At 36.1% G+C, this 15,647-nt stretch overlaps 1 protein-coding gene across 2 annotated transcripts in view; it reads left to right on the forward strand.

Moving 5' to 3' along the window:
• Positions 1-15,647, forward strand: part of cntn3a.2 (contactin 3a, tandem duplicate 2) — a 116,266-nt gene that overhangs the window by 33,841 nt on the left and 66,778 nt on the right. For both annotated transcript variants that reach the window (XM_055188235.2, XM_073875003.1), the window contains one exon: positions 7,694-7,823. In XM_055188235.2, coding sequence (XP_055044210.2) covers positions 7,694-7,823 — 130 coding nt within the window. The remainder of the gene's footprint in view (positions 1-7,693; positions 7,824-15,647) is intronic.

Below are 15,647 nucleotides of genomic sequence, written 5' to 3' on the forward strand. Positions count from 1 at the left end.
ATTATACATGCATATATCCAGAAGTAAACTAAATGATTGCTGTGCGTTAATAAGATTTTGCCAGTATGAGACCTTTAAGCAAAAATATCATGGTTTCACTCTGTTGCGTTATTGCTATTGCAACACTAAAATGTGTTATTTTTAAATGTCTGTGTATACAAACAACAACTTTTCAACTGGACAAAATACATTTTATTTTTAAGCAACATACATGTATGCCAGATAAAAAAATTAAGCTTTTAAATTATATTTATATATATATATATACTCTAAAAAAAAACGGTGCTATATAGCACCAAAAGTGGTTCTTTGCTCGTAATCGTAGAAGAACCGTTTTTAGTGCCATATAGCACCGGTGAAGCACCAGTGAAGAACCATATGGGGGCCATATAGCACCACTATAGCACTACATATGGTTCTACTGTACATAGCACTATGTGGACACAGGTGCTTTACCGGTGCTATATGGCACTAAAAATGCTTCTTCTATGATTACGAGCAAAGAACCACTGGTTCGGTGCGTCCCCGGGTTTTGAGGCCACAGTTCGGTTCATTTTCGGTACATTAAGGGGAAAATGCATTAAACATTAAACTGCAGGTTGTTTATTACTATAAACTTTTTTATAATTTGTTTACACTTTTTTAAACACTTTTTATTAAAATATAATATATAAAATATATGTAAAATGAAAAACTTATAAATAAAATACTACTGCAAAGTTCTTTTTTACATTATTTTATATCAGTAGGTAACTCTTTTCTTATCCTTAACTTTTTTTACTAAAACCTTGAACTAACAAATTCAATTCCCGAATACATTTATGAACTATTAGCCTACATTTTTGCCACCAAAAATTTCTGTTTTGATTTATTTTTGGACTCACAGTATTGTACCATCTCTGTATAAAAATAATATTACTGCTCTATGTGTAACTGCATAGCAAGCAACATGATGATATACTTATTATATACTCATTTTGAGATTAGTGAGTTGCATACCTAGCCATCTTTGATCTTTGCACGTTTCTCCTAATCTTTGCTTGTGGTGTCAATGTAAGCTGTGACTTAAAATAACGAACCCCTCTGCAGCTGAGTAACAGCTGAGTAAACCCGGGTTACAGCTCTTCTCTGTCCCGACCAGCTGATCGCATTGTGACAATGATATGATTGACGTGAGGTGCAGATGAAAAATCTGATCACGCATTCCTTATTCTCGCTGTCACAGAAAGCGCGTCTCATGATTGCGTAGCAACGAAAGACGCGCAACCTCTCACGCACTTTTGAAAGAACAAAACAGTGCGTTGACTCGCGTTTAACATGCGCTTTTAGACACGACACGTAAACGTTTACATCAATAATCAAACGAATATACAACTAAGTAAATAAAAATCTTTCTGCGGGCCGAATTATGTTATATGTTTGACAGAAGACTTGCGTTGAACACGGAGACTTCCGCCACTTATTATGTTCATGTGGAAACGCACGTATTATGTTCCGCACAGGCGCACACAAAAGATTGCATTCGGCCTTTCGGTGCACCGTGCCGAAAGCCCTGAACCGAAACGGTCCGGTACGAATACACGTACCGTTACACCCCTATACTATTAATGGGAATTTGGTAACTATGGGCACATTTACTATATCACGCACTGTCCGAGTGTTTTCTGTCATATACGCTTTTGTGCAAGCACTGACAAATCCTGTAAACCTTGAAAACAACACATGTTTACATCTGCACATTTCTATATCCTTTCCTCACAAAACTTAACAAACTAAACAGCATAATGTGACGTCTTGCATTAATACATAAATACACCACAATACACCTCACAAAAGTGTAGAAAATACATATAAATAAAATGGGATTGTATTATATTTAAATCCTTCCTAAAGAAGGTATATACTTATTAAAATAAAAAATTAAGTATGTTTTTAAAGTAACATTTTTTATTATATATTATAATTAATGAGTTGATTTGCAAAAACAGATAAGTTTCATTATGAAATTCTAAAATTATAATTTCTGTCAAGCTCCTATTTATGTTCAGTAATTGCACTTTAAAGGCAATGAAAAACTTATTCATATAAAAACATGATAACAAACAGACACACTTTAAACACAGGTTCTTTTTTTGTGTACTGTTAGCTTGTTTAAAGGCAGATTCTGACAAGTTTGTTGTTGTGAACGTGAAACCGTTAACTGTCAGAAAAACATCTTTGTGTGTTTGAGATTTTTTCTCACATGACACAATGTGATGTTGAGGTACCCATTGCAGGACTGAGATAGGCTGCTTTACTTTAACCTAGGTTTTACGTATATAAGCAGAACAATGAGACTTTCGAGGAGATGGTTTGTGAAAGCCCTTCAGGTAGTCTGAAATTCAGTGTTTTTAGGCTTCTCTATCAGATCTGAAGTAACTAGTTACTAACTACTTGATGAGTTTTTTATCGAATACTTTTTTACGTAAACAATTAGATTGTTACTTTTACTTTTACTTGAGTACATTTTTGTACAGTATAAGTACTTGTACTTTTACTGGAGTACAGATTTTGGGTACTCTACCCACAACTGGTTTGTATCCAGCTGAAGAAAGAAATTCATATACATCTGAGATTGTCAATTAGGAGATGATTCTCACATTTTTCTCAGGTAAACCTTTGAACTATGCGTTAAAGTACAACAAAAGCACAAAGCCCTCATTTACACTGCATGTATGAAGTGACTCCATTCTGATTTTTCTCTCATGTGGCACAGATCGGATATGATCCACAAACGTGTAAACAGAAAAAAAACACATAGATTCCGATTAGGGCTGCACGATTTCGGTAATTTTTCCCATTGCGGTTATTGATGCTAATATTATATGTGCGGTTGCAATTATAATAAATGGTATCATGAGTCAACTTGATGGGTTTTAAGGAAAATCCACACACAGTTTAGTGATAATGCTAAAATGTGTATTTGTAAAACTAGAAATGTTTTCGAATTGCCATGTGATGTAGCAACTGCTCAGTGTCAGTAATCCTAAATCCAAAATACCGCCATACAACAGACATAGAGTTTTTTTTTAGCTACCAGATCACTGTCAATCTCCTCTGCATCCATCTTCGCTCTGGTATTTCCGCGCTGCGCACACACAAGTGACGACGCACCTCACACACGTGCATGCCACACGTGCACTGCCTTTTTTGTTCGTTTTTCTTTCTTTTTTAAACAGCAAGGAAAATCATCAAAGTGTTATCAGAAAGTTTGTGTTAACAAGTCCACACATTTATTTATTTAATATAATTGCAACATTTTGCTGTCATATAATCGCACAGGCTGACATCGCGATTGCGATGAGATTAATTGTGCAGCACTAATTCCGATATTCTCATATCAGTTTCAGGCCTCATTCATATATGGAAATAAATCGGATATGAATCAGATGTATTCGCGGACGCAATGTAAGCAGACAGATTAGATATTCCCATGTCGAGATGTGCCGTACGTCACTGAAAAAGCGGCGTTGGAGGACGACCGATCCACTTAATAGATTAATGCTGAAGTTTAATGTCTTGTTACAGAAATAAAGCAGTATAATCTAGTATTTAAATATTGTATAAGGATTTTGTCTGTGTCCATTGCATATCGCAATGTTTTACTTCCTCTGTGGTTTAAGTTGTTCCAGGCAGCATGTATAGCTTGGAAGGTAAAAGCTGATATCGGATACAAGTTGCTTTTAAAAGATGAAGCAAAAAATCGGATATAGTCAACAAATTGGAATTGGGCATCAAGATCTGCAGTGTAAATTTAACCACAGTGACCTGGGTCTGTCAAGCTGTCACGGGCTATAAAAGTTGAATTAAAGTAGTTTATACATCTCATACAATATATAGCAAGTCTTCTGAAGATGCTTGTCTCTGAGTATACTGTCGCTTTGAATAAAATCATCTACTCAATGAATGAATATAAAATGAAAATGAAGCCATACAATTTCTGTGGCTTTGTCTGAGACACAGACTGAAAAGGTTGCTGTCAATGAATGTAAAAAGTACCAATTACAGTATTCACGTAGTTCCAACACAAAGCATTAACTGATTTCATAACAAAATGTGCATGGTAGCTCATTTTAATGAACAAAATTGAACAACAATTAGTAATTTTCTTAGATTCTTTCATTGGATCAGTCTTTTTTCTGTACAGAAAATCACAGTAGATCATTGAAGTAAAGTAAATTGAACTAAAATCAGTCATTTATATTGTTTCTTCCATTGAATCAGTCATTTTTGGGACAAAAATGAAATCATATCAGCTCATTTTAAAGGGATAGTTCAACCAAAAATGAAAATTCTGACATTATTTACTCACTTTCATGCTGTTGTAAACCTGTATGAGTATCTTTATTCTGTTGAACACAAAAGAAGATATTTTGATAAATGATGGTATAACACACAGTTGACGGTAACCATTGACTTTCATAGTCGGAAAAGCAAATACTATAAAAGTCAGCTGTGTGCTTACTATAATTTCTCAAAATATTAGGGCTGCAACAACTAATCAATAAAATCGATAAAAATCGATATTGAAATTCGTTGTCAACATCTCATGCTCCTGCACAACCGTCGGACAGCGCGGACACAGGTCTGCTATATACAGCGCTACTGTGTGCTTATAATTAAAGTCAGACACTTTCTTCATATATGTAGGGTGAGCTATGTGCACAAAGTCAGGCACGTTCAGAGTTTCCCAGTCCGCTGTGTTGCCAGGTCCTCTGCCTTTTTAGCGAGTTGGGCTACTTTTAAACGGTTTCTGCAGATTGATGTTTTTTTCTGCTGGTTAGAGATGAAAGGATTTTGTTCATTAGTTCATGTTGGTATTTGGGCTGTGAATATTCATTGGGATGCTTTTGGACTCATTTTCAATGGCCATTGGTCTGGTTTTGCCACGTGGATCTGGCAACCCTGACAGGACTATGACAGAAGCATAGCGCAAAAGAACATTGGTTAATAAAACGTTTAATTTCGTCCTTTAATATAAGTGAGTTTGTATTAATTGTTGTTGGGTTTTCATAAAAATAGACTATAAAGTAAGGCTTTTTTATTACTGTAACATTGCATGTATATCACTTTCATATTATATGGCTTATTTTTTATAATAACAAATAATGTTAATACCTATCAAGGTCTAAAGTTGAAGATTAAAATGAGTTTATTACGGTAATCTGCGGCAAAATTTCCATTTAAAGATGTTTTACTATTTAAAAGCTGCACAAACTTTTTTATTTAAGGCTTAAAGGGGCAATAAGTAGGATTTACCTCCATCTAGTGGTGAAATTGTATTTTGCATTCAAACGAACATTGCTCTCTAGCGCCTCGCCTTTCCAAATGCGTGTTGCAACTACGATAGCCGTTGTGTAATCGCTGATCTCCTTGTCCGTTTCAGCTAGTTCAAGTGTTCTGAATGAAAACGCGTTGTGGAAATGAGTTGGTAGGCTAGTGCTTTTTGTCCCTCTCTGCTATTATAGTTTATCAATACGGCGGGACGATATGGATGCCTTCTTGGACTTACCCGTTCAATGTAAGTAAAGAGAAGAAATTCTAAGCTTACAAAGAAAAGTCAGATCACTGGCAGAAATCATTTGACACCAATGACATTGATTATGATTAATAAATCACTTAAAAAACCTACTTACAGTCCCTTTGAAATATCAAAATGGTTAAATTAGAAAACTCTGTAGCAGTGTGTGGCTTTTGCACTTTTAAGAGTACACTTCTACACGTGACTACACTTATTTAACTATAATAAGTGAAATATCGAATTAAGTAAATATTTATGTTTTTATCAGATTAGTCGATTAATCAAAAAAATAATCACCCGATTGATCGATTATGAAAGGAATCATTAGTTGCAGGCCTACAAAATGTGAGCTCATATGCAAATGCCGCTAAACTCCACCTCTTTCAAAAATAAGATAATGATATTAACTCTTTCCCCACCAGCATTTTTTATGATTTTTACAAAAGTTTAATGCCTTTCATAAAATGTTCTTCTTTAAATATATAAACATACAATATATCAATACAAATACAAACAGTTTTATCCTACCTTAATTTGTTCTCTTTTTATCACCTCTCAAATTTGGGTAGGTTCTTCAATAATACTAGATAATTCCATTTTTCGGAAGTACTTTTGATAGAGATCAGATTCAGAGCGATAAACAAAACATACACGGAGTTTGAACTGTTTGCCCTAAGGGAATACTTCCAGGTTCTATAAGTTGGGTAAAAGGGCCACCTGGTGGATAATAGCGGAAATGGGGATTGCCGGAAAAACTCGTCATTGGCAGGGTAGCGTTTTCTCTTAATTGACGAGTTATCTCGTCAATGGTGGGGAAAGAGTTAACTGAATGCTCTCTGCGCATACTATATATTATATGTTCATCAAATACCACTTCAAATCCACTTAATCCACTAAATCGAGTCTAATAAAAACGCTAATTTACAAGAAAACATGTTAGACGGACTTAGGGGGTTTTGCATTGAGCTCTTCATATCTTTTGTTTAACAAAATAAATAAACTCATACATGTTTAGGGGGCATGCACACCAAAGCTTTTACGCTCACGGCCGGCGCATGTTTTCGATTGTTTCCAATGAAAGCTCGGCATTTTTAACTCATTCACCGCCAGCCTTTTTGAGAAAAGTTGCCCACCTGCATTTTTGTGATTTTAACAAAATTTATACAAAATTCCTTGCAGGAAAAATTATTTTCTATAAATATATAAACATAAAAATTATATCAAATTAAAGAACACACCCTCTGCTTTCAAACAAACAATAAACAAACAAACAAAATGGGGAAAAAAACATTTCATTATATATTTACTTTTTCTACTTAATTTAACTATTGAAATATGGATATTTCTCTTCAAAAGTACAACATTTTGAGCAAAAAGCTTAAAAAATTGCGTTTTTGTAAAGGAATTTATGTTAGAGATCAGACTCAGAATGACTATCAAACATAAAGGCAGTTAAAATAAATCATTAAATCTTTTTAACTTCCGTTTTTAATTAATTCGGTTTGGCGCCATCTGGTGGATAAAAGCGGTATTACACTTTCACTTTGAAATTCGTCCAGAAAGGCATATTTATTAGTTAAATATTAACTCATAAATGACGAGATAACTCGTCAATGGTGGTGAATGAGTTAAAATAAGCCAGCAGCTAGTGTTTTTCTTCTGCGCTGAAATCCGGCGCTCTGCGGTTTTTTTCGCGTTCAGCGCTGGGCGCAGAGAGTTGAAAAATATTCACTCGTCAATGTCAGTTCTCACACGGCCATCCAATCACAGTGGAGGAAGGGCGGGACAAGTATCACAGCAACCAAACGTCTCCCAGCTGACGTATCAGAGCTACCAAAGCGCTTAGCTGAAGAAAGCTGGCACTCAGCTGAAAAACAGCTGGCATTCGGCGTTGTCCAGACGTTTTCGGCCGTGTTTAAATGTTTTGGTGTGCACAAGCCCTTAGAACAACATGAGGGTGAGTAAATGATGACAGAATTTTTATTTTTGGGTGAACTATCCCTTTAAATCATCTAAATTAAACATGAATCAGTCTGTTACGATTTACATTGATCTGATTAATTCTGTGTAAACTACTGTACTCTTATGCAGCATACATTTACGTGTTTTGTTCTTTGAATAAATTGTTCTCAGAGTGTCTGGATTACAAATCCTTTAACGGCCCAAAATGGCGGATGGAGCCCAGCGATCTCACGGTCGGCTCATTGGAGGAAGAAGCAACTCTGACCTGTGATGCTAAAAGCATTCCTTCACCACAGTACAGGTATGATGCTGTATCTCTCACTCTTCTCATCTTCATCCTTCCTCCCCACTTTAATTTGAATCATTCTGCATCACCAGTCATTCATAAGGGTGTTTATTCGTGCAGCGCTAAATGATATTATTAGTATCTATTGACTGTTATATACAGATTTCGCAGATTTCTCCCCTTTGCTGTGTAAAAAGCAGCCTGTACGCACAGATTAGATATAGGCGGTGTCAAATTCGGACATCTGCATTATCTGATATCAATGGGCAGTCAGGAGTGTTCCTTTAATTTAATGGGTTATAGATTTCGCTTTCCGGTGCCGGATCCATTTCAACAGAGGAGTCGTAAAACTGCTACATTTACACCTGGTTCCCTCAGAAGTGTCTCAACGGCAACGAATGCATCGACATATTAGCATTAATTAAACATGCGGCACGCCACATGTGTCATGCATCATTCAATTCAAACAGAACTAGGTTGTTTGAATGCGATATGTGCATCTTTTATTCAAAAGCAGATGAAAACAAGCTTCCCGTTTCCGAAAATAGATAATCAAAAATGCCTTCCTATTTTGACTTTTGCACAGAGAAACATTCAGCAGGCATACATCGAGTGTCTCGGGTGGAGATCTTCGTTTTCGGTTTAATCACTATACAGTGGGCTCACCTCTGTTAAGGGACCCACGCTGATCCAAGGCATACGAGTGATGTTTATTCGTACTGTACGCTTTGTAGGCCTGCGCATTTCTCGCTTTCTTCAAATCATCTTTTTGCTCTTTCTCTCGCCGTGCTCAGCTTCACACAGAGGCGCTGCCGGAGCATTAACCTGCACACCTCTCTTGATGTGCAAATAGAGCTGAAGTGCTTTACGCCAGCTCCTTCCTGCTATTGAGTAGGGAAGCTGAGTTGTCAGCTCTCTAGAATAAATTGCCCCGCTACAACCACGAGGTTCATAAAAACTGAAGGTAGATGCACTTTTAAATTACTTCTCCACTATCTCACAGGCCTGAGCCTGAACAGTGTGTGGCGATTGCTCCCTTTACTGTCAAAATATCATTTTTCTCAACCAAAGTTTCCTGACACCTCGGCAAAAATATTGACAGAAAACCCCAAGCGAGAACATTTGACAAACTTCATCAAATCCCCGCGCTTAGTGGCAGCACGAGATATGAACGGTGAATTGCCAAAAAGATTTGATATAATCCGTAAGACTTTCTTCAATGAACCACGATCGCAGACACCAATATGTTTTTGAAGTGAGTCACTCGGCAACGTTTAAATGAATCTGCTGCTAAAAAGATTTGTGCAAATGACAGGGTACTTGGTTAAAAGAATACATCAAAGCCTTGGGTTCAAAATGTCCAAGCTTTTAAGTTCTATTAAGAGATTTAACACCTGCTCTCTCACATGAATCCTTGCATAAAAATGGGTTCCTTTAATAGATGTGTTTTTTTTCTGAATACAACTACAAGCCTAATGCCATGGTATAAAGACCATATAATTGTTTAAAAATTAACATCAAAAATTAAAGCTGCAGTCGGCAACTATTTTGATCATATTTTTTGATCATATTCACTGAAACCAACATATGCTCCAAAAGAACAACATAAATTAGACTGTTTAAGAAAAAACCCGCGCTTCTAGCTCCACCTAGAGCCTGTTATTTGTTTTGCAAAAATCCACGCTCCCGGTTCATTTGGTCCAATCAGCGCAGGCCGGTTCATTTGGTCCAATCAGCGCAGGGCTGTGTAAAATCTGCCTGTCAATCACAGTACCTGCACGCGCCACAGATCCCCCTTACGCGCGTTACAATATCACGTGAATCCGCCTGAAGTTCACAAGCGGTTTGGATTGAACGCAGCGTAATGGCGAAGATAACTTTCACTAACAAACTTCTGATTCCTCGGTTAACAACCAGAGCTAGGAAAACAACCAATGACAAGAAGGAAACAAAGATAGAAAGCGACCGTGACCGTAATAAAACTAGGATCAATATCGGACCAGCATTTGAAAGGTGCAGGAATCTACGAAATTTTAAAGGGTTCAAGCTGGATGCAGAGCTTGCCACATTTCTTCTCGACAGGTAATTGTGATTTATCAACCATTGATTGTGTTTCGGAGTGTTATGTAAGTAATCTAAGTATTCTTGCTAAGTATGCGTTCACAATAATACTGGTGCACACGCGCTGATGAGGATGAGCTCGAGAAGGGAGGTGAGTAGGGAGGTGGCTCGGTGGTAGTGGGGGAGGGACTTTTCAGTCTGATAGCATCTTACTACTGTATTTTTAGCCTTTTGATGATGTATTGCTGAAACACATTACAAAGACTGTGAACCACTGTAGTACTGAATTGTGGAACGTTAAACAGTTTTTCCACATTTCTGGGTTCAGGATTATTTGGGCGGGGCTAAAACAATCACAAGCTTCCATTCAGGTTGTAGCCGTAATTCAAAGTTGAGCAGGATATGGCATCTTTTCCGCAAGTGGGCGTTGTTTTAGTGCTGACAGCAGACATGCCCCCACTGTTTGAGAACAAAGAATTCTGCCTGTTTTTCCAAGACATTGATAACTTATGTTATTTACTTGCTTTTTATCATTCAAATATGCTTGGGTGGTTAAGAATTTTTTTTCCGAGAACTCAGAACACATTAGGAATAATTGACGACAGGCCATTGAATTATTAGAAAATACTGGCCGTTACACCGCAGTAGGGATGTGTATTTATGTAATTTTTTCATTTCGATTAATCCATAGGTCTGAAGAACAAGTACTCGATTAACTGGGGGCGGTGCAATCAAAGGGGCGGAGCGTACACGTCATGGTGAAAATGAAAATATTTTTATTAAAAACACTCAAATAAAACTTAAAATGACAGAACAATGAACACATACTAGATTATTAATGAATTAAATGTTTTTAAACCTCTTACAGGAATAGCTGCGTGATGAAGTAAAACTAAAGGGTTAAACGCAAACTGAAGCGCTTTCTATATGACGCACTCAACTTAATATTAAGCCTTTATACAGCATAAATGTAGAACGTGCATCTATCTGCATAAAATGCAAGACTTCAACTAAGTTTCCAACTAAATTATGTACAGAAAGTTTAACTCCCTTTGTGGATGTGCATCATAAACAGTGCGCTTTTAAACACGTCCAGTCAAAGCACAAGCTTCATAACATCAAGCAGCTTTAAGTCTTTTGCTACCATTTAAGCGATTAGCTGTGTCGGGTCGGCCCCTTCTCCGTCAAGATGTATTGTTTATGCTCGTGTGGCTCTTTGGTATCTCTTGACATTGATGTTTAAATATGAGATGATAACTCGTTGAACTTTTGACGGCGCTGTACATTTTGCACCTGACTGACTGTTTTTCGAAAATCACGGCATCCTTTTAAACCATAGTGCCTCAGTTTTGTGAGGTGTGGCCGGCTTCACAGGATCGGCGGGCTGCCGCACATTGCGCAGATTGGTGGGTTGTTGTTGCGGTGTTATCTGTTTGTTTATGAATCACACATGGTAATGTTACTGATGTCATACGCCGGTCTGCGTAGTTCGACACAACGTCAAACACGCATCTCCAGACCCAGTCTTTACTACCACATGCGCTTATAACGCTAACCAGACATCCAAATGCCGCCATATCCACAATAAATAAATAAATAAATAAACTCACATGATCATCGTTTTCGTGATCGATCATTGATGCCACGTTAGACGTGCCCATCTCTACACCGCGATGTTTCAAATTTTTAAATAACCGGAGTCAATTATTCCTCTTATACCACGGTTACCACAAACATTGCTCTGGTGCCTATTTTTAAGACATTTGAAAAGTTAGGTGTGCGGTTATCGAAAAATAATGCATACCCATGGAACATTTCTCAACCAGTCAGAATACAGCATTTAACAGACCCGTGGTATAATTAATATTACTTTACATGGACTTTAACTCATTCCCTGCAGTTTTTGTGATTTTCAGAAAAGTTTCACAAAATGCCTTCCAGGAAAATTTTCTTCTATAAATATACAGCATGCCTGATGAAGATCTCTTGACTGAAACGTTGCCACTTTTAATTTTTATAAATAAAGGGATAAGAACAGTGTGCAGATTTTCTCTTTAATATGTGATATATATTTTTTGATCCAGCACCTGGTAAAATGAAGCAGATGTGCGTAATTTAAATTACTCTATAAATATATGAACATACAAATATATCAAATAAAAGAACAGACCCTCTGCTTTTAAACAAACAAACAAACAAACAAACAAGCAAAACAAAAAAAAGGTTCATCCTATCTTCATTTGTTCTCTTTTTATAACCTCTTAAATATGGGTAGGTTTCTTTAAAAGTACAAAATTTTGAACAAAAGCTGAAATAATTGCAATTTTGTAAAGGAATTTTGTATGAGATCAGATTCAGAATGATTATCAAAACATACACAGAGTTTAAAACTTGTTAAATTAGTTGATGCTTCAGTTATGTATAAATTAGGTAAGTGGATAACAGCGGAATTATAGATTGCCCAAAAAAATGTCAGGAAAGCGTCATTGGCAGAGAAATGTTTTCTCTTAATTGACGAGATAACTCGTAAATGGCGGGAAAAGAGCTAATGATATTATTAACTCTTTCCCCGTCAGCGGTTTAAAAAAAAGTTTCCAGCCAACGGCAGCTTTTTTATGATTTTTACAAAATTTGAATGCCTTCCAGAAAATTTTCTCCTTTAAATATAAAAAAAAAAACAATATATCCTTCCCAGTCTCATGTAGATGTGTATAAATAGCACGAAGTGTAATCGTGCAATACATATGCCAAATTCCACTTTGGCGTGCCGCGTGCATATGATACGCCGGTTCTTCCCATTCACTTAAATGGCGCTTCTTTTTTGTTGTTTTATTTATTAGTTTCTCAATTTTGTTCTGTTTTTTAAACCATTTTCGCTTGGATTTAGATTTCAGATTTGCTTAAGGAGGTTATTTAATGTACAGGTTTCTCCATGTTTTGTCGATATTTAAGCTTGGAGTTGGGGTTAGAATTGGGATTTGGGTTAGGATGTCATTTTAATATTAAGTTGTTCTAACCCTAAACCCAAGCGAAAATGGTAAAAAATAGCAAAAAAGTTGAGAAACCAATAAATAAAACGACAAAAAAGATGCACCGTTTAAGTGAATGGGAAGGAGTGGCGTATCATATGCACGCCAACGTGGAATTTGGTGTATGTATTGCATGAGTTTTACACTTTGTGCTATTTATACGCAACTCCGTGAGACTGGGTTCACATATCAAATGAAAGAACAGACCATCTGCTATAAAAATCCTAACTTCATTGTTTTTAAAAAAGGGGAGGTTTCTTCAAAAATACAATATTTTGAGCAAATATACAAAAAGAGATATATAAAAATTAGATCATTTCATTTTTGTAAAGGACTTTTGTTAGAGTTCAGATTCAGGATGATACACATACACAGAGTTTTAACTGTTTTTTAGATCAGTGGATGCTTCAGCAGGGCTCAGTGTTTAAAAAGTTGGGTAAAAGTGCCACCTAGTGGATAATAGCGGAAATATGAATTGTCGTAAAAACATGTAATTGGCAGGAAAACGTTTTCTCTTAATTGACGAGATAACTCGTCAATGGATTCAGATTCAGATTTATTTGTCACATACATAATGCAGTGAAATGTTGGCGGAGAAAGAGTTAACGGTTAATTTCAAGATTTGTGTAAAAACATTTAAAGTTGCAGTGTGTAATTTTTAAAAGGATCTCTTGACAGAAATGCAAAATAATATTCAAAACTATATTATCAGGGGTGTATTAAGACCTTTCATAATGAACCGTTATGTGTTTATTACCTTAGAATGAGCCATTTTTATCTACATACACCGAGGGTCCCCTTACATGGAAGTCGCCATTTTGGGCCGCCATGTTTTTACAGAAGTCCTTAACGGACAAATTTTTTTACTAAGTTGTCCCCGACAATGACATGTTTGTCCGGTGGTGGCTACCGTAGCTTCTCTATGTGTTTCAAAAGTAAGAGGTGAGCAGTGGACTGAGCTGTTGGTTGCAATTCGCAACCTCACCACTAGATGCCGCTAAAATTTACACACTGCACCTTTAAAGGAAGTTTTTGTAAGAGTCCTTGTTAATCTTAATTTTGACATTCATTTTCATTTTACTCCAGGCATACAGTGTACATCAGTTCAAAATATTGGTTATCAATACTTGCTTGTAATTATCAGCATCAGACCAAAAAGCATCGGTCGACCCCTACTTTTTTATATATTATTTTTAGAGCAATACACTTACATGTATGTATTTTTTACTAAAACATTTTAGTGTACGCATTTCATAAGTTCTCAAAAAACACCCAGTAACGGAAGAGCGTGGTGCAAACAGAGTTATTGAATAAGTTCTCAAATCCCCATTTACAAAGATTTCTCTAATTTTTTACATTTTTGACACAATTTTTCATTTTTTTGACACTATTCAAAAGTCTAATCATTTTAAGTCATTTTAAGTAAGCAGTAATGTACATCCAGTTGTAGCCCAGAATAAACCCCACCAGATTGATCCAGATCCAGACGCGAAGCAGAGGGGTCATGTATCACCCCGAAGGGATTTTGTCCTGATGAAAACTGGCTGGATGTACATGTTTCCACTGCTACTTACAACATAAGTAAATTGTTGAACACAAAATATTGACTAGAAATATTTTATTAGCTCATTTGTAACAAATGCAAACAAAGAAAACTTATTTCTTAGCAGCTTCAGGCCAAGACACAACGTTTAAATAAGACGAACATGCCATTAGAAAATATAATCTCACATATGTTATATATTATGAATATTTATGTTTCACTTATTTGTTAGTATTAAATTGTGCCTGTCACACTGCAAAAATGACTTTCATGTCTGGTTTTCAGTACTTGTTACAGTATATGGAAATGTCACCACTTGCCAATCAGAATTAAGCCTTGCAGAGAGCCTTGTAATAAAAAACTAAAAGCCATATTAAACCCACATTATAGCCTACTCTTTGATTTTAACAATGTTGCTTAATTTTATCATAAGTATATGAAGAGTTTGGTTCCAAAACGCAATAAATCCATTTTGACAAATTTTGGTAAAAACGTGTTTTCTATACCAAGAAAGTGACAAGATGAAAACAACTATTTTCTGTTACAAACTTTCACATAGCATCTTTAGGTTATAAAAACATAAAAAATTCAAATCCATAAGTTGATTTTCAAAGATTTATTATAAAAACGGATTATTTTTTCCACAAAATGCAATAAATCCATGACAAGTTTTTATTCAAAATGCTATAAATCTATTGAACCAATAGCCTATATAAATGTGCATTCATCTTTGCCATGTTATATTCATTTAGTTGACTAGTTGTACACACTAATTAAAAATATAAACATTAATGTCATTAATCAAAACACTTACTTTGTCATATTAAGATCACTGTCATTGCGGTTACTTGACGTCTTCGCTTAACGTCTTTCACAGAGATCAGCTGTAAAATGTTTTGGTCCTGCTCGATTTTCGTTGACTTTGAGTAAAATTATGTAAAGTTTTTCATAAGATCCTCTGGGGTCAATGTGTTAGCATGAGAAGCTTGATGCTGTCGGGAGAACAAGCACCCGTCTCCCGAGTGCCTCTCAGGGAAATTATTAGATGCTGATGGCTTACGTTTCTTTCCCATCACAGAAAACCATCACAGGTTTAGTGATGCAATTAAAGTATTATTTTGTTTTGTTTGTTGATCACGAAGTACAAAGTAGATGAGGAAAACTAGGACTCCGTGTACTCAGCGCGTCCGCCATTGTTTGTTTACA

Source organism: Misgurnus anguillicaudatus, chromosome 13 (assembly GCF_027580225.2).
Source record: "Misgurnus anguillicaudatus chromosome 13, ASM2758022v2, whole genome shotgun sequence".
NCBI classification, from domain to species: Eukaryota; Metazoa; Chordata; class Actinopteri; order Cypriniformes; family Cobitidae; genus Misgurnus; species Misgurnus anguillicaudatus.